Source organism: Grampus griseus (genome assembly GCF_964374135.1).
Source record: "Grampus griseus genome assembly, chromosome: 20".
NCBI classification, from domain to species: domain Eukaryota; kingdom Metazoa; phylum Chordata; class Mammalia; order Artiodactyla; family Delphinidae; genus Grampus; species Grampus griseus.
Genome location: NC_139014.1, coordinates 56,035,442 through 56,054,378, shown reverse-complemented (window position 1 = coordinate 56,054,378; position 18,937 = coordinate 56,035,442). Strand labels below are relative to the sequence as shown.

Genomic DNA, 18,937 nt, shown 5'->3' with positions numbered 1-18,937 from the left:
GAACGGCCACGTCTCATTTTTTTAATCTGTTTTTCAGGAAATTAAAATGAGATGCAGTGAGGTTGGAGACTTGTGCGTGATCCCCAGCTCGTAGAATTTTAGAGCTAAAAGTAACCTGAGAGATCAGCCATCCTTTGCAAGGCTCAGAGAGGCAATATGACTTGCCTGAGGTCACACAGCTATTAAGGGGTAGGGCTGGGAGTCAAACCCAGCTCTCTGCGATCTCAGAGCCAATGTTTTCTTTTATATACTTCCCTGTTCTTCTTTCCAGGGCCCCACCTGGGGCCTCCTTGGACTCATGCCATGGATTTCTCTGTGCAACCAGGGGAGCATGAGGGACCACAATGGCACCTGTCACGGGCCACCCAAACTGGCCCGTAGAAATGCCAGGGCTCTCAAGGGCTAGGACCGTGGTCCCTGTCATTGTCACTGTCAGACATTCAGTGAGCTTTCCCTTGATCTCTGAGATGAGAGAACGCAGGCTTCATCCATTAGCATGTTCAAACCTATTCTGCATATTTTGCAGAAAAATGAGGCTCCAATTGATGAAATAACTTGCCAAAGGTCACAGAGCTGGAAGTGACCTCACCCTGCCTGACCCCAGAGCCCCAAGCGTCTAACCAACTGTCCTAGGCGCTCTCTGGTTCTGACCCCCCGAGTACAAGGGGCCGACACGTCCACTGACTCAGAATGCCTGGTTCACTCCTTTGAGAAAGGGGTGCTCCGTCTCTGGGCATAAGCCCCGCCCATCCTGGCCCCAGTGTGGGAGGTGGGAGCCCCCAGAGCTCCATAAGCCATGCAGGGCAATTGGCTCTCCTGGGGGGAGGGGGCAGAGGGTCCCGGGCCCCTCCCCACAGAAGCCTGGGCAGGCCATGTACATCCCTGAGTGCGCCTCAGCTAGTGAGGCCTTCAGAGATGAAGATGCGCTGGGGTCAGCTCTGCTGGGGAAGGTTAGCATGAAAATAAGAAGGCTCTGGTGGTCATACCTTCAGATCCTGGAAGAAGGGGTAGAGCTAGAAACAAGTAAAATCTAAAAGCAGGCAGTTGTCAACTCAGTGCAAGGATGAACTCTGGAAACCAAGGGCTACCCTTGCAGGTAGTGAGGTCCCCATTCCCAAGAGGCTCCAACCAACGGCTGCCCTTCCATGGATAGTGAGGCAGAGAGGCCTCCTACTGCCTCTCAGAGGTAAGGTAGTAGATGCCCTCTGGGGACTCTGCCATCAGGATCCAAGCAAGAAATCAACAGCACCCGCAGACGGGGAAATACAAGGGACGATTAATGAAGGGCTAGTCACAAAGGTGGTACGGGCAAGGCTTAGGGAAGGCAGTACTGATGGGGCAGTATCCTGAGCCTGGTAGCAGAGAGAGCCATTGCCATGCCTGGGAAAGGGAGAAAGAGCCCATATCAGAATGGAGCGCTCCCTCCAGGCCCCGAGCCAGAGTTGTGCCCTTCCAAGGTGGCACGCAACTAACGCACAGGGACCCGGCAAATAGAATTGAGAGACTGAATATCCCAGCCTGCCTCTCCCCTCTCCCCCAGTTTCCTACCTGGGCCCACCATTGGCTGCAGCCAACCAGCAGCTAGAGGGCAAGGGAGCCCAACAGCACACTTCATACAAGTGCAGCTCCCAGGGCAGAGAGCAGAGTGGAGAGGATGGGTAGGGGACAAACAGAGCCATCCTGCACTGAGACGCATCTCACCGCATGGCTGGCCTCCCTCCCACCCTCTCCTCTCAAGCTACCTATCCCAGCCACTGTTACAAAGACAGTTTCCTCCAACCCAAGATTGCTTTGTACCAGCACATCCCTACCTTAGCCTAGAAAATTCCTCCGGATTTTCTTTGCCTCCTCTTCAGTGTTTATTGCCTCTGCGTGCTTCCTGTAATTTGCAAAGATTAAAAATGTAAGCTTTTATTGGGATGTACTTTCCCTGCCCCATTATGCATTCTGCCCGTGGCTCCCCGCCCCCCCCCCCCCCCCCGCCGACTCCCCCGCCCAGCAGAGCTTCCCAATCCTTTCTGCAGGCACAGAAAATTCTCCACAGGTAGACTTCACCTGGTGCCGGCCGTGGCCCTGCTCCTAAAAAGGAGACTCTGGCTTCTGCAGGTTGAAGTCTCTTTACCACCCTCCTCCTGATTCAACATCATCTTTCATGTTACGCCGTCAGGGTTTCAGCTCGGTCCCAATTAACAAGAGCTCCTAACGCTGTGTGTGTGTAGTAACTTCCCCTTTCTCTGTGCTCTCTCTCTCTGGGGCTTTGAATCCTGGTGTTCGTGATATGTAAACAAATCCTTCACTGCACTGGGGGCCTGCACTCTTTGAAGCGACTCAGTGTTGAATCTTTCGGTGGTGAGAGGAATAGGAAGATGTGAACAATTCTGTCCAGCACCAACGGGGGTTATCATCGGGGCTGGCTTCCCGGTTGTGTGACCACTGCAGTCACACAGGCTCAGGAGGGTCACACTCTTGGTTTAATGCTCTACCACTGCTGTCTTGAGTTTCTCAATACATTTTTAACGAGGTGCCCCACATTTTCAGTTTGAACCCAAACATTGTATGGGTGGTCCGAGTTCTTGTTATTGTTATTGTTGCTGCTGTTGCTGCTGTTTTCTGTGCAGCCCAGCTGCATGTCGGTGAATGAGACCTTCTGCCTTGTGCAACATGGGAGCAAGCCCGTCACTGGGTGACATGTGGTGCTGGTGTTTCCTAGGGTCCAGCCAGACCCTGGCAGACTCACAGCTGGTCAAAGGGCGGGGAACAGTCAGCTCAGCAGAGGACACTCCCTCACTCAATTTGTTTCATTCAACAAGTAGTTATTGAGCCCTGCTCTGTTCCAGGCACCATGCTAGGGGCTTTAGGGGATATGACAATGAAAGAGATATTCCCTTTCTCCAGCATCCACTCAGAACCCCAGGGCTATGAACCAGGACATCTGCTCACGTGAAATAAACCACACCCCTAGTTGGGGAGGAAGAGTGACGAATTGCAAGTCAGAAGACCTGGCTCTTGGCCCCTGCTCTGCTCTTGACTTGCTGTGTGACCTTGGGCAAGTCAATTCCCCTCTCTGGACTAGATCACTGCTGCCCAAATGTGTTTGGCCTCAGATAATTTGTATCAGAATCCCTGGGCCTGCAAGTTTCCTGGGCTTCACCCCAGAGGGACAGAATCAGAATTGCTAGGGAGTGGATCCCGGGACTGGTCACGCAGAGCTCCGTATGTGATGTCAACGTGCGTTCTAGTCTGAGACCATTGGAGGTACGTGGGCGGAGCCTTTGGCTCTAACGGCCTATGCTTGATCACTTCATTTCTTAAAGTGTGTCCTCGTATTTGCACTGATAGTGTGCCGTGTCCAGGAAAGGCAGGAGCCGAGGGTGGGGACAGGGCAGGGACTGGAGGGAGGCTGTTATTCACTATCAAACTGCAGAATTACTCCATAGAGGGGAGCTGAGGGCAGTTCTGTGAAGGAAGAGGAACTACCTGGAGATGAGAGGATAAGTGGTGCTTTGGGAGAAGCAGGGTCAGGGAGGATCTGGGACTACAATCATGACTACAAATAGGCAGAGCTCTACTGCTCAGACCCCCACCCAGATCTCCTGCTTCTGGACAAGAGACCCCACAGGGGCACCTGCATAGGAAAGTGGGGTGCTCAAGCCCTTGTTACCCCTACTGCTCCGAGAGGGCTGGGATCTGCTCACAGGTGACATTCTACGACTGCACTGCCCAGTAAGGGGGTCACCAGCCACATGTGGCTACTTAATTTTAAGTTTAATTAATTAAAATTCAATTGGATAAAAAATAGATAAATAAAGCAGGCCAGAAAGGTAATACATGAAGTGATGGATATGTGAATTAACCTGATAGGGGGAATCCTTTCACAATGTATACCTACATCAAATCATCCCACTGTGCACTTTAAATACCATACAATTTTATTTGTCAATTATGCATCAGTAAAGTTGGGGGGCATTAATTAATTAAATTCTAAATTCAGTTCCTCACCTGCAAGAGTCACATTTCATGTGGCTGAGAGTACCAGGTTGGATAGCAAGGATTCTAGAACATTCCATCTTGGTAGAAGGTTCCTCTAGACAGCATTATCCTGAAGAGGGCAGAAACCTTATGCGTGTCTCTTCTGACTCTGCCCATCAGCTTGCATGCCCATCCATGTTTGTAATGATATGAGAATACTTTAGGAATTTACTCTGCTCCAGCCCCTGCTGCTTCTTGAATAAACTCCCCATCTGAACCCCAACCCAGTCTGAGTAGCCTTGGGCGGCTCTCACTGACACAGGCATGCCTGGCTGTCCTCTTTGCCCATTACTCACAGCATTTCTGACACGAAGGCCTCGTTTCTCATTTCTCCCTGTAACCACAGGTATCTGTCCTACTGGCTCTAAGGTTTCTTAAGCTCCCTTATATCACAGGCACACAGCTTCACTAGCTCTGGAAAACACGTTTTGGCATCTCTCCTCTCCCACCCGCTACAGCTCACTGAATGTGCTTTTCATTCATCCAAGCATGGACATCCCTGTATCCCAGTATCACTGTGTGTTCACTTCTCCCCCATCAAAGCCTGTTCTTTGGGCTCCTTGGCCTCTCCTCAACCCCTCTCTTGGGCAGACCTTAGAACACACAGCCACTGAAAGCTGGCCACTCAGCCTTCTTCATCTCCCGCATCCTCCCTCTCCCTCGGCCCCCTCCCTGATGTACCTGTGGGCCAAGCCCCAGGCTGGGCAATGGGCACCGGACTGAGCAAGAAGCACTCTCCTCTCCTGAGGCATCCGCCATCCATGGGAGAGATGGACACAAATCCACAGGCACGCAGGGACGTAGGGGCAAGAGTTTGCGCGGAGCCATCTGGGTAAAGAGATGGCGGAAGACTTGACTCTGCTGGAGGAAAGGGGGAGGTGTTCGTGGGTTTCACGGGATTCTCTACTGCTCCACGGAGATGTGTATGAAAGGATTCCTGGCTGAGGCTCTCTTTTGCCTGAACCTCACTTCAGCCACTGGATTCCTCGTCTAGATTGTGAGAGCCCTGCCTATTGTTCCTCTGGTCCCTGTCTGCCTCCTCAACCTTGGCCTGTGCCCCCGACCTTGGAATTCTCACCCAGCTCTGGACGCCTCGCCCTGCCTCGGTCACAGGCCCCCAGGCTGCCCTGGGTCCTGCGCATTCACCGCCTGGCTCCGGCCCTTCCCTCCTCGCCTTTCTCCTCTGTGCCAGCTTTAGAGCGTTTCCTCAGGCTCTCCCTACGCTATGGCCCTGGGGCTGACACACTCCCCCTCCTTGACCTCTGACCTCCATCCCCTCTTATCCTCCCTGATTTCTGCATTTACCCATCCTCTCCCTATTCTCTAGTTTCAGAATACTCCTTGATGTGGTTTCTAGGTTGGCCTTGCCCATGAATGAGCAAGTAAAGGTTGGAGTCACAAGTCTCTCACTCGTTCATGCAACAGGCGTTCCCTGGGTGCCTGCAAGTTGCCCAGCCGTGTGCAGGGCCTTTGAGATCCAGAGAGAAAGCCCTGAACTTGGCCTCAACGATGCTCAGCCTTGTGGAAAAGACAGTGAGATAAAGGATTATGACGCGGTGTGGCAGAGGCCTTACCAGGCGTATGTGAGACACAACCAGGCAGGAGAAGGAGTGGCTCTGGGCTGGGGCTGGGGGCTGAATCTTCAGTGACGAGAAGGGAGATGGTCAGGTGGACCAAGCAAAAGACATTCCAGGGGCTTCCCTCGTGGCGCAGCGGTTGAGAGTCTGCCTGCCGATGCCGGGGACACGGGTTCGTGCCCCGGTCTGGGAAGATCCCACGTGCCGCGGAGCGGCTGGGCCCGTGAGCCATGGCCGCTGAGCCTGCGCGTCCGGAGCCTGTGCTCCGCAGCAGGAGAGGCTGCGATAGTGAGAGGCCCGCGTACCGCAAAAATAAAGACAGACATTCCAGGCAGAAGGAGATGCATGTGCTCCGTGTAGAGCAGGGATCAGTAACAACCAATCTGGCGGCCCTGGTGGGTTGGAACACATAGTGCCACGAAGCAGAGGGCTGCCCAGAGCAAGGCTGGAACGGGGGCAGGTGAAGGAGATTGGGCTCCTTATAAGTGACTCAGATTTGCATTTTGGAAAACTCATGCTTCAAGCTGTTTGCAAAGAATAAGAGAAGGAGACCCAGGAAAGGCTGATAGATCCCATAGGTGCACTTCCCGCCAATTATGAGCACCAACATATAGGATGAGCCAGGCTCCGCCATCCCAACCCTTTCTGCTGTCCCTCCCCCGCTCACTGCCGAGGGCCGTTTCTCCTGCCAAAGAACAAAAGGGGAGAAGCTTCTCTTCTAGTTTCCCATCTCCTGCAGCTCCAAGGGGCTTACAGGAAATCCCCGTGTTTTTTTGTTTTTGTTTTTGTTTGTTTTTGCGGTACGCAGGCCTCTCACTGTTGTGGCCTCTCCCGTTGCGGAGCACAGGCTCCGGACGCGCAGGGTGAGCGGCCATGGCTCACGGGCCCAGCCGCTCCGCGGCATGTGGGATCCTCCCGGACCGGGGCACGAACCCGTGTCCCCTGCATCGGCAGGCGGACCCTCAACCACTGCGCCACCAGGGAAGCCCCGTGGCCCCGTATTTTTATTGCAACTGCTGTATCATCGTGTTTTCCTTCTCCTGATCTCCTCGCCTCAGCTCATGGCCCAGTGGAGAAGTTAGTCAATAAAGAGAATAGGTGCTTAACTCACTTCATAATCCCGTTCTATAGTTTTGCAGATTGAAGCAAAACGTTGGTGGGCCTAGCTGACCTGAATGCGTTTCTGATCGCTACTCCAACAGATTGCCACAACCTTAGAGGCATCAAACAACATGAATTTATTATCTTACAGCTCTGGAAGCCAGAAGTCAAAAATGTATTTTAAGGTGTCAGCAGGGCTGCATTCCTTCTAGAGGCTCTAGGGGAAATCCATTCCCTTGCCTTTTCTAGCTTCTGGAAGCTGCCTGCATCCCTGGGCTTACGGATCCTTCCTCCATCTTCAAAGCCAGCAGCATAGATTTTTCCACATCTCTCTGACTCTGATCCTCCCGCTTCCCTCTTGTAAGGACCCTTGTGATCACATTGGGCCACCTGGATGACCAAGGACAATCTCCCCACCTCAAAATCCTTAGTTACATCTGCAGCATCCCTTTCACCAATGTAAGGTAACACAGCCACAGTTTCCAGGGACGAGGATGTGCACATCTCTGGGGGGCCATGATTCTGCCTACCGTGGGGCCTTTCCAGCATCCTTTTGAGCTTTTCAGTCCCAGGACTCCATGAGCATCTGTTATCATTGACCCATGGCTCTGTCCATCTTTGTTCTTTCAGAGGAAACGACGTTTGAAGCAGGCGTGAAGGTTCAGATCCACAGTCAGTCTGAGCCGCCTTTCATCCAAGAGCTAGGCTTTGGGGTGGCACCAGGGTTCCAGACTTTCGTGGCCACACAGGAGCAGAGGGTAAGTCCCCAGGGCTCTCTGGATCAGCGGTCCTTGGTCTCTCCCGGCCACCTGCCACGTGAGGAGGAGAAATGGGATTCCCACTCCTGGAAGGCTCTGAATCCACCCAGGAGGCAGGAGCGGGGCTGGGCTCAGTAAAGAGACTCACCCTGAAATTGGAGAAATGTATCAGGCTGACCTCTGTAATCCAATTCTCCTGTACCGCCTGTCGGTTTCTGCAATTGGGCATGAGGGAAGCCCAGCTTATTTGCTTTTTCACTCAACTGGTTGGGGGGTTTTTCCCAAAACATTCTGGGAAAAAAATCTTTGTGCGGGTCGGATGGGAGTCCAGTGGTTGCTGAGGGAAATTGCTCATCAGGGTTTGGTGTGTTTCATCACTGTGGTGATACAAAGCCAGGTGGCCTGCAAAAAGGAACAGGGATAGAGCATCACTCTCTTGTAACAGAGTTTAAGTGGAGGGAAGCCTCTTCATGGGTTCCTGTCTGCTCTCTGATTTAGCACCAGAGGAGGGACCCTCCCAGCCAGCCGGGACTTCTACATCAACTCTGTGCGTCCGTGGAGTGAGGATTGGCACAGATGTGACACGGCTTCCACACCTCAGAAGGGAGACCTTTGTAAATTCTCAGTGGGGAGGAAACCTCCAAACAGGACTGCAGAGAGACATGGGGATGCTTTTTTTCTCTGATCTCCTGGTTTGCCTAGAATAAAAGCTGGAGAGCCTACGACTCTGAGGGAGTCCTAAACCAGGTCGCCCAAGACAACGTGCCCTGGGAGGCCTGGAGCAAAGAATGAGGTGAATGAGTGACAGGGAGCCCAGCTCTAGGGTGTGAGGAGAGGAGACCCCGGAGAACGGGAGCAGCAGTCAGCAAAGAGATGCACACGTAACTTAGCAGCTCCGCTTGTTTTTACAATTTGGCCCAAATCATCTCTCATCCAGTACTGATCAGTGATTCCTTAGCCATTTTGTAAAGCGATCTTCTGTATCGGAAACTGGTTTTAACTCTCTAAGCGAGCTGGGAAAACGTTGGTGGCGCAGGCCTCACGAACTATTCCCTGTACTTAATGCCTGGGCCGTTGCTAAATATCAAGATCAGCCTCCACTGCAACATGTAGCAGGTGGGATGGTGGCTCTGAGACTGGGGTAGAGAAGGCTGGGAGGTTGGCCCGGCAACTAAGCGGCTCAGAGATAGAGGCAGGCAGTGTAGGCAGAAGTGGAGTATTCACGAGTGTGCAAGGTGGGAGCCTGGTGAAACGACCAGAAAACTTCATCCTAGAGGACAAAGAGGGCGGGCATGAAGCAGACAGCACAGAGCCAAGTTCAAGGCTGAGGATTTGAATCAGGAAGCGTGAGCGCAGACTAGCAGGTCAAGGTGTGCAGAGAGCCCGGAGCCCAAGCTATTAGCCTGGGTGTAGCAGCAAGCCTTCCTTCGAGTACTGTCAGATAAACAAAGCAGCAAGGACAGATTTAATCAGTAATATACTATTGCAGTAGGGAAGAGGGTTCAGCCTGAACTGAACTCAACTTCGATTTGTGCAGAAGACACTTGGCGTTTTAAAGGGAAAATGAGGGGGAGGGTTGGGGGGATAGAGGGTGCCTGAGCAGAGTCAGGGAGATGAAGCATTACAAAAAGCTGGAAGTCAGGGGGTGGGGGTCAGTGCCTGTGGAACCCATCCAAGTTTGCTAATAGGACCCCATCACAGTTAGGCTTCTCTCCTCCTGCAGAGACAGGGAGACAGGGGCCCTACCTTTTGGTCTCGGCAGGAACAAACAAACAGTAAGTTCTTTCGGCAGTCTTGAGTTCTTAGGCGGGGACTTTAAGGGGGCTAGGGTCATCCCAGGGATTTGCCTTTGAGCTGTGAGAAACTGCGTTAGCGGAAAAACGTGTTGAAGACACGGTCATTTTCGTAAAGAGCTTTAGCTGAATGTTTCAAAAATACTAACTATTCTTGAGCTCACTGGAGAATCCAGAATAAATACTACCTGGAGTTCTGCCCTCTGTTTGCCTCCTGCTCCTGGGCTTGTGTGGCCTAAGTAGTAGTATGCTACCCTGAACAGCATGCTTCATCCAAGTGCAGTAATACGGGCCGCACCTTTTCTGGAATTCTGTTGGCCTTTTTTATTTCCTTTATACAAATGTGATTTTTCAGAAGTCGATTGTTAACACTATTCTAGTTCTGTTCTTCATCTAAACTATCCATTTCAATGAAAATGAAGGGCTAATGACAAGAAAGAAAGAAGGAAGGAAGGAAGGAAGGAAGAAAAGGAAAGAAAGAAGGAAGGAAACTATGTTAGTGTTTTTCCAAGTCTTTGTAGGCCAAGGTTGAGGCCTCATGGAGAACAGGGCACAGAGGAGCCTGGCTAGTCCTGCCTTTTGTGTGTGATGTGAGTCAATCTACCTCCCTTCGAAGAACCAGACATGGGTTATACTAATAAGTGTGTCCATGAATTCTTTGACTATCTAATGGTGAATTTGGGGCTAGTTTTCCGATGCGAATCTGATTTTGTGTTTTGTTGAAAGTAACCACCACTCTGACCCTGCATGACTTACCTGTACGGACACCTCTCTGGTGTCCACACTGCTATTACCATGCAGAGGAAGTGAACAGCCTTCCTTGAAACCCACAGGGTAACTCCATCTCACCGCTAGCGAAGGTTGGAAAGAAGGAAGCTCTCTGTAGGCTCCTGTGTCGTTGGCCTGAGAGATGTGCTCTGTCCTCCCCACTCCACACTGACCCCTCTTACCGACACCAAAGAAATTTCTGGGCCTGGTGGGAATCTGGAGCTGATAACTTCTCAGAACCCTTAAGTCTCTTTCTCTTCCCAACATGAAACAGAGGGACTCCCCGTGGCGGTCAGGGACAGAACATATTCCCAGCTTCAGAGGACAAATTCATTGTTGGCTTTGAAGTATATTTTCAGAAAATCAGCCTCATTCGTATTAGCATTGCTCTGGTTATTATAAGTAATAATAAGATATTTGGTTAAACATTTTACCGTCTTCAAAGCATTTCCACACCATCTCATTTCATCCCTTCATTCATATTAATAGAGAAATACAAAGACACATCCTGGAGCTAAATCTAATAATACATTGTGTTTACACGTATATAAAAGAGCATATTCATAGGAAATAAGACTGGAAGGAGATAAGGCAAAGTACCCACAGTGGGGGAATTCTGAATGATGTTTTCTTGTCTGGTTTCGCCACGTGTCTTATAAGGCGGCTTTGTTTTATTTACTTGTTGAGCAAATATTTGTTGAACACCTACTATGGGTGAAACGATAGGGATACGGTGGTGAGCGAACCAGACCCAGTGTCTGTCCTCAGGGAACCTACGTATTAGTGGTTTCTTTCACATAGGAAAAATAACCGTTAAATAATCTTAAGACAAGTATGATTTGGGGATTGGCCCCCATTGGTATATTCTCAACTCTGCCATTAGTACTAACCTATCCAGCTGACCCTGGTTCTCAAACATTGATTCTAAGATGCAAATTTTTTTTCACATTTCTGAAATTGAGGCTTGTTGCGCGTCCGTTACAACTGGCGATGTTTTTTCTTTCTCAATGGCACATAAAGTCACCATGGTCTTACAACCTATAGCGGCTACGCTGTTCCCATTCCAAGATTCTGCTGCTTCAGCTCAAAGCTCAAGGGAATCTTGAAAGAAGGCCAGAGATGACAAGACTATTTGGGGGGCCAGAAGGCCCTTTCCTAGAAACTTGGTGTGAATCATGCTGGGGAAATTGACTCCTGAGTGAAAGCCCTGAGCGGAACTGGTGACTTACAGGACTCCTGCCATGAATCCCTTTGTAAACGGGAAAGTCCTTTTGCCTGGTAAAGTCATCCCACCCGTGCAAAATTACACATGCACTTCTCTCAATATTTTGCACTTTACTTTGTCATCCAAAAGAACACACCATTGGGCTGTAACCCAGACCAAAGAATGCTCTTTTCCATCTGTATTTGCCCTAAACCCAAATAAGCCAAGGTATGCCCCTGCCTTCCTTGGACAATCTGAGAAGTGCCCCCCTGGCTCAGCTGCTGCAGGAGACCCTGCACCATCCCAGTACCCCCACCACCAGAGACAGGCAGTGGGATAACACGCTGAGAGCAGAAACAGAACACGGAGGGAGAGAACAGTTCCTCCTACCTGAGCGCACACTCCCCGCCAGGCGTTAAGCTGCAGAGACACTTGACCTGCATTATTTCATTTATTCCCCACAACAACCCCAAAAGGGGGATATTGTTATGCCACGTTCCAGATGACAAAACTGCCAAGTCACTTGCTTCAGGTCGCCGAGCTAAGGGAACTGCAGGACTCGGCTATGAGCACAGATCTATCTGGAGAGAGAAAACCAGACAGGGAGCCCGCAGGCCTGGATTCTAGTCCTGACTGCGCATGAGAACTTAGACAGGTTGCCTCCGTCCCTGGGCCTCAGTGTTCCCATCCATAGAATGGAAGGGCTGGGTTAGATGACCTCGAAGGGCCTCCAGCATTAGCAGCCTGGGGGGTCACTCAAGCACACGGGAACCACCTGGAAGTTTGGGCGACAGCAGTTTTACACCTGCTCTGCCACCTGCAGACTCCCTCCTTCATGCCAGCTGGCGTGGGGTGCTGTTAAGGTCCATGGTGGCAAGGACATGTGAGATAAATCCCCCTCCCCTGGTCTGAGAGGCAGAACCTGGGTTCCTACTAGTGAGAAGCAGGGGTTGGGGTATGCAGCCACCCTAAAACTTTAGAAGAGAGGCTCTGTCTGTGCTCCTTGGTCGTGTGTCCCTTCCCCAGGACACACACATGGCGGCCACATGGCTGCCCTACTTAAAACCCTTAAATTCGTGGGCTTCCTGTAATTCGCAAAAGCCCAACCTCTTTGAATGGCGTCCGAGGTCCTGTTCAGCCTGGCCCCTGCCCACCTCTCCAGCCTCATCAACTGCCCATGGTTGACCAACCTGTCCCCTGCATCCCAGTGTCAGAGACCCATCCACCAAATACACCATGCTCTCTGATGCCTGCCTCTGTGCACTTGCCCCCACTGTTCCTTCTGCCCAGCACCCCTTCCTGGTCTTACCTACCTGGCAAAGGCCTAGTCCTATTTCTTGCTACTGCTCAAAGAGCACAGCCTCTAAGAAGACCTTCCCCGTCCTGTCCTGCCACCCCCCAAGGAGCAGATAGTCGCTCCATATAACACCCTATACATTCATTTATTCCTTCAGCAAATATTCACTGAGCACCTGCTTTGCTGGGAAGACGAAGATGAGGGAGACCTGGTCCCGCCTTGGAGCGCTCACAGAATCAAGCAGGCTTCTCAGCAATTTTATCCCACTCCTAAGAGATGTAAAACTCTCCTTGCAGAATTGACCTCCCCTTGTGCATCGCTGCCCCTATGCCTTCCTCTTACGAACTGTCTTCCTTAGCCCCCATCAATCAGCCCTTGACTCAGTTAGGCTGGGAGCTCCCTGAGAACAAGGACGGTGTCTCTCGGATTCTCTATCCCCCGTGCCTTGCTTAGATATGAGCTCAGTAAACGTGCAGGATTGAAAGAATGAACTGTATACTAACTCAGATCTGCACTCTGGGCCCAAAGACCACTCAGATGCTGCGCTCCAGCGCCCTCCCTGCCTCCCCCGCCCCCGCCTGCCAAAACTCCCTTTAAAATCTGCCCTGGGGGCCCTGCTCCTCCCTGAGGCTGTGGAGCCAGCCTGTGGTGGGTGATGGTATCTGTATCATTGCTGGCTGCACACTTAGAGATCCTAATCAAAGCAAAAGCTCACGAAAGAGGTCAGGGCTGGAGACAGAGATCTGGAAGCCATCTGTGTGCCTGAGAGTGGATGGAACAGATGGGAAGGTCCTCCCCGAACTCTGGACCGTGGGGAGAATTAAATGAGTGAGCGAATATATGTGAAAGAGAAAATCTAGGACATTCATGTAGTAAGAGCACAACATCGTCTACGTTGATGTCGCCAGTCAGAGTCTTTGCCCCTCACTGAAGGCGATTGCTAATCCTGATGGGACTTCCTGTCATGATTTGATATAAGAAAATTTGCATCATCTCCCACTTCCTCCTCAAAGAGCCTGGCGGTGAGTCTTGATTTCTAAATCTTTATCCAATGTGTCCATCAAATCTTTATTCAACCGCCCTGCCCATACTTCTTGGCGGGACTGAGGATGACTCTGCAGACCCTGGGCAGTCGGTTGGCCACCAGCCTCATTGTTCAGAAAGTTTTCGGGGAAACATGGCCCTGCGTTTATATTCGAGGGTCTCAGAAATGCCTTGGGGAACCAGAGTTGCTAATCACTGCCCAGATATACCCCATTCTCACCAAGAAGCCCTTCTACTACCAGTCTGGAGCCATTGGGAATGAGAAGGGTTCCGATTCCGCAACCTGGACTGTGTGTTGGTTCCTCACTCGGGCTGTATGCAGAGTACCATGAGAATGCCCACGGTCACACCACACCCTGCATCAATCAGCTGCTTGCTAGACTCTTTGGGGCTGTAGATACACAAGGCAAACACAAATGTTTGCGTCCCGCCGGCCCCAGTTAGGTCACTGGCAGGCCGCGTGGGCACGGTCGGCTCCTACAGAAGCCTAAGCCTTTACCATCAGCGTAGGTTGGCCGCATCTCCAACATTTGGAGGGAATCCCACCATGGCTCACAACGAGAAACAGTACACCCGCCTCTACCCCCAAATGAAAAAGGCCCAGATGTTGGGTGGGATGCCCCCAAATGCTTTTGACAGCTCCTCCAAATACAACTTCCTAAGTGCCTTTCAAAAGAGAAGACTCATTTGTCCATCTGACAGCTAGATCCATGGTCCTTAATATGCTTCACGGGCCCCGTTAAAAATGGAGGCTTGCCCAGTTGTGTTTTTCAAGGCAGGGGAGAGAATTTGTTCCACATGCCTTCAGCAACTTCCAAAATGTCAAAGCTGGAGCCGCACAAACATGGTAGCATCCAGTTCTGCTCCAGAAAGCGCTGGGGAGGCACCAGGAGGCAGGATAGCCTGCTGTGTGGCCATACCTCCACGCTCAACAGAGAATAGTGTTCCCCACACATAGATGAAAATAAGAATCAATTAAGCATCTACTAGCTTAGCTGCTTCCTCACGTGTTGCCACTCCTCCTCGAAGGGAGAAAGATCTTCAGATCCCCAGATGGTTTTGCCAAGAGTCAGGTTTTCACCTTTTCTTCCTACACAAGGAGAGTTTGTTTTTGTCAAGGTGGAGGTGATGACAGGGCGTAGAGCAGGAAGGAGAAGGGTCCTTAAAAGAAGTGTTGTTTGGCTAGGATGAGCAAATGTGCTCAGCTCTGTTGGGGGAAATCTCAAAGTCAATAAAACATGCTTAAGATATGGGGATGTGTGTATATGTATAGCTGATTCACTTTGTTATAAAACAGAAACTAACACAACCATTGTAAAGCAATTATACAATAAATTGTAAATATGTTAAAAAATATATAAATATGTTTAAAAAAATGCTTACGTCTTAGAAAGAGGTAAAGTCACTCTATTTCGCCTACTCTCTGCCTCGCAGCCTCTCCTCCTCCTTCCCTCCCTAAAAGAGTCTCCAAACAGTTGTCTAGACTTGCTTCTCTCTACTTCCTCACCTCCCTTTCCCTTCCCGGCCCACCTCTAGCATCCCACGGAAACTCTTTGTCATCAAGGTGGCCCATGAAATCTCTGTGGCCAAACCCAATCTTTGTCGGTCAGGACACTCCTCACTTCATCCCACCTGGCTTCCCAGCAGCATGTGGACTGTTGGCCACGCCCTCCCTGAGACCCTCTTCTCCCCACTCTGGCCTGGTTTTCTTCCCACCTCTCTTTCTGCTCCTCCTGAGTCATCTTCATAAGCACTTCCTTCTCTGTTCACCCCTGAGATGATGGGCGTCCCAGGATGCTGGCTTTGCTTGTCCCATTCTGCAATTTCCTTAATTGAGCTCACCCTTTACCATGACTTTCAAAGCACTACCCCCAGCCCCAGATCTCTTTCCTGACCCCCAACGCAGGACTCCAGGTACTGCCAAATGCCTCCCCTCGGAGTCCCGTGGGCTTCTCAAATCAAAAGTCTAAACTGAACGCATCCTCTTCCCCTGCCCCACACCTCCACCCCAAAACTGCTCCCCCAGCCACGGTCCCCCAACCCTGTAGATGGCCTGAGTACAAATACACACGCCCTAGATGGTGACCCTGTGCCTCATTTCCTCGTCTCTAAAATGGGAATAATGATGGTTTCTGTCCCAGAGGGTGACTAGAAGGCTAAGTGAGTTAACGCGTGTGCGCAGAACAGTTCTGGCATCCAGCAAGTGCTCGATAAACACTAGCTATCACTGTCGCCCACCCCAGACACTACTTTAATTCAGTCCTTCATGATCTCTCTCCTGGATAAGAACAGCAACTGCCTGGCTGGTCTCCCTGCCGCCCACCTTGTCCCTCTCCAATCCATTCTCTGCATCAGCACGAATCTGAGCATCTCCCTCCCTCATTTCTTCGAGGATAAAGTCCAGGACCCTCTTCACAGCCCTTTCTGTTCCGGCTGCTGCCTACCTTTCAGCAGCATCTTCCTCTCCTCCCCCGGCCTCCCACGCAAAGCACCAGCTCTCCTCAGCCGTGTGCAGTTATTCCCAAGCATCACATGCTCTCTCCTCTCTCTCCCTGCCAGCAACACCCTTCCCACCCTTTCTTCGCCTAATTTGTATGAGTCCTTCGAGATTCAGCTCTAATGTTCCCTCATCCATAAGGCCACCCTGGAGTATTCTGTGTGAATCTCTAGCATAAAATTTACACATGATAATCATCTGTTTACCTATCTCTCTCCCTACCAGATGGCGAGCTCTCTGAGGATATGACTCCGTCTTATTTCTGTTCTTTGTATTTCAGCATTTTGTATAGTGCCTTGCATAGAGAAGATACTTGATAATTATATTGAATGGAATGAATGACTCAATGAATGTATGAAAGAGAAAGACCCTACTTTATCATCTCACTCTCTTGCTTAAGACCCATTAATGTCTTTCCCAACCTAGAAAATAAAGTCCAAATTCCACATCCTGGCTCTGGCCATCACTTTTTCCAGTGACTAAACCCCTCTACTCTCCAGCAGCCCCACTGCTGATCCACACACTGCCCCCTCGCACAGGCTGCGAGCCTACCAGCCCCATTCCTTGATCATTTCCTGCTGACGCATTCATTTATTGAGCATCTACTATGTGCTAGGCACAGTGTTGGGCATGAGGGATACAGTAATGGACAGGACTTACCTGGTTCTTCTCAGAGCTTACAGTCTAGCAGGAGATTAAGAGCTATATGTGTCTGTGTAATAAGCCCCCAGTATACTGTAAACTTCTTAAGGGAAAATATTAGGTCTTATAATTCTTAAATGGAAAGATGGTTGGATGGAATGTTGTAGAATGATCTCGGAGGGCTAACTTCAATAATTTGCAATCCATTTCAGCTATGCTTAGCCTTCAGGGATGATGTAACCAAATTCAACAGTCTTTAACACTAAGAACTGAAAAAAAAAAAGTCTTTTTACTGAGTGCATGGAGAAAAAAAAGGATGAGCCAAAAATGGTACTAACTGACATGGCAGCTCCAGTCCGGGTCCACAGTCCAGAACTTTGTGGTACCCACTCTCACCAGCATCCCTCAGGGCAGAACTAGTTTCTCCTGGATCCTCTCTGCACTAGCTCTGACATCAGAAGCCAGTTGCTTATCTCTCAGTGGCTTATTTCCTCCTCAGACCCAGCAGAGGAAAGGAGACCTACTGTCTGTTGACTCACCTACTTTTTCTTTTTCTTTTTCTTTGTTTTAATAAATTTATTTATTTTATTTATTTATTATTTTTGGCTGTGTTGGGTCTTCGTTGCTGCCTACGGGCTTTCTCTAGTTGCGGCAAGCCGGGGCTACTCTTCGTTGCGGTGCGCGAGCTTCTCATGGCAGTGGCTTCTCTCGCTGCGGAGCACGGGCTCTAGGCGCACGGGCTTCAGTAGTTGTGGCTTGCGGGCTTCAATAGTTGTGGCTCATGGGCTTCAATAGTTGTGGCTCGCGGGCTCTAGAGTGCAGGCTTAGTAGATGTGGTGCACGGGCTTAGTTGCTCTGCAGCATGTGGGATCTTCACGGACCAGGGCTCGAACCCGTGTTCCCTGCATTGGCAGGTGGATTCTTAACCACTGCGCCACCAGGGAAGCCCCCTCCTTTTTCTTACTCAGGAGACAAGTTAATAAATCCGAACATTCTTTGGTTGGGTCATGCTACCCAGTACCACGTTCTCTTTCGATTCACGAGCACCATCTGAACCCTGAACAGGGTGGCCTTGGTTTCCGATGCCTGTTGTTTTTATATATAGGGGAAAACAAAACAAAACAAAACCTGTAGAGGACACCTCCTTATGCGGGCTGAAAGCTTTTTCTGGCCACCTGGGAAGGCTAGATAGTCACAAACAACTCTTGTAGAAATATCCAGCAGAATGAATGTATGAATGAACGAATGTGAACAGTCCTGCTGACGGTCAGATTCCCTTGGCAAGGGCGGGGGAAAGGGGGCCTGGAAAAGACATCGCTTTCCTTTTTCTCCCCTCCTCCTTCCTCCTGAAAACAACTGTTGCCCTCCGGGGATGGCAAAGTCCGAACGTTTGTTTATGTTGTTACAAATGGACTGAACAGCCCCTGTAATCATTCAGCTGTGGGCAAGTAAATCTTAGTGCTAATCTGTTAGCTCTAGCCCTAAAATATCTCCAGTTTCTCACCTACTGAGATCTATCTCCTTTGGGCATTTAAAACATTTTAACAACAGCCATCTGGCTATTAATACAAAGTTACCTGAATAACCCAAGTTATTTGCATGTCTTGCTCCATCAATGAGAGTGTGCTGTCTGAAGGCAAGGACTCTGAGCAACTAGCACAGACCCTAACGCTGTAAATCAATCAATCAATTAATTAATTGCAGAGTGAATCAATATTGGTTAATGAATTGATTCAAACCCGGTAGCATATCCTATCATGGAACAAAAAAATCATTCCTAAATGAGAGTCATCACTCCTGCTTTTTATTATTATTTTTTTTTTTTTGGCCATGCCATGCAGCATGTGAGATCTTAGTTCCCTGACCAGGGGTCGAACCCATCCCCCCTGCAATGGAAGCACGGAGTCTTAACCAGGGAATCGCCAGGGAAGTCCCATGTTTTATGTTTTAAGATAGCACACCCAGTCCTTTGACACAATTAGGTGACAAAGGACAGGAAGATAGCATTTGGCCAAGGTCTCTAGGAGAGCCAAGAAGATTGTGAAAGGAACAAGCAGAAGGGGAGCAGGGCCCCAGAAAAGATGACACCCATCTCTGGAGAGGGCAGACAAGACAGCTGTTGAGTGGAGTGTAAACTGGTAGGGCCTTTTAGGCTAGCGATGTGGGTGGGGACTTAACAGCATCCATTCAAATAAAAAAGCACACCTCCTCTTCAAGGGAGAGCGGT

The 18,937-nt window shown here is 50.2% G+C and overlaps 1 protein-coding gene across 2 annotated transcripts in view; it reads left to right on the top strand.

Moving 5' to 3' along the window:
* ASIC2 (acid sensing ion channel subunit 2) overlaps window positions 1-18,937 on the top strand; it is a gene marked incomplete at both ends in the record, with an annotated part of 1,020,042 nt that overhangs the window by 951,427 nt on the left and 49,678 nt on the right. For both annotated transcript variants that reach the window (XM_082678519.1, XM_082678518.1), the window contains one exon: window positions 7,338-7,465. In XM_082678519.1, the coding sequence (XP_082534645.1) occupies window positions 7,338-7,465 (128 nt within the window). The remainder of the gene's footprint in view (window positions 1-7,337; window positions 7,466-18,937) is intronic.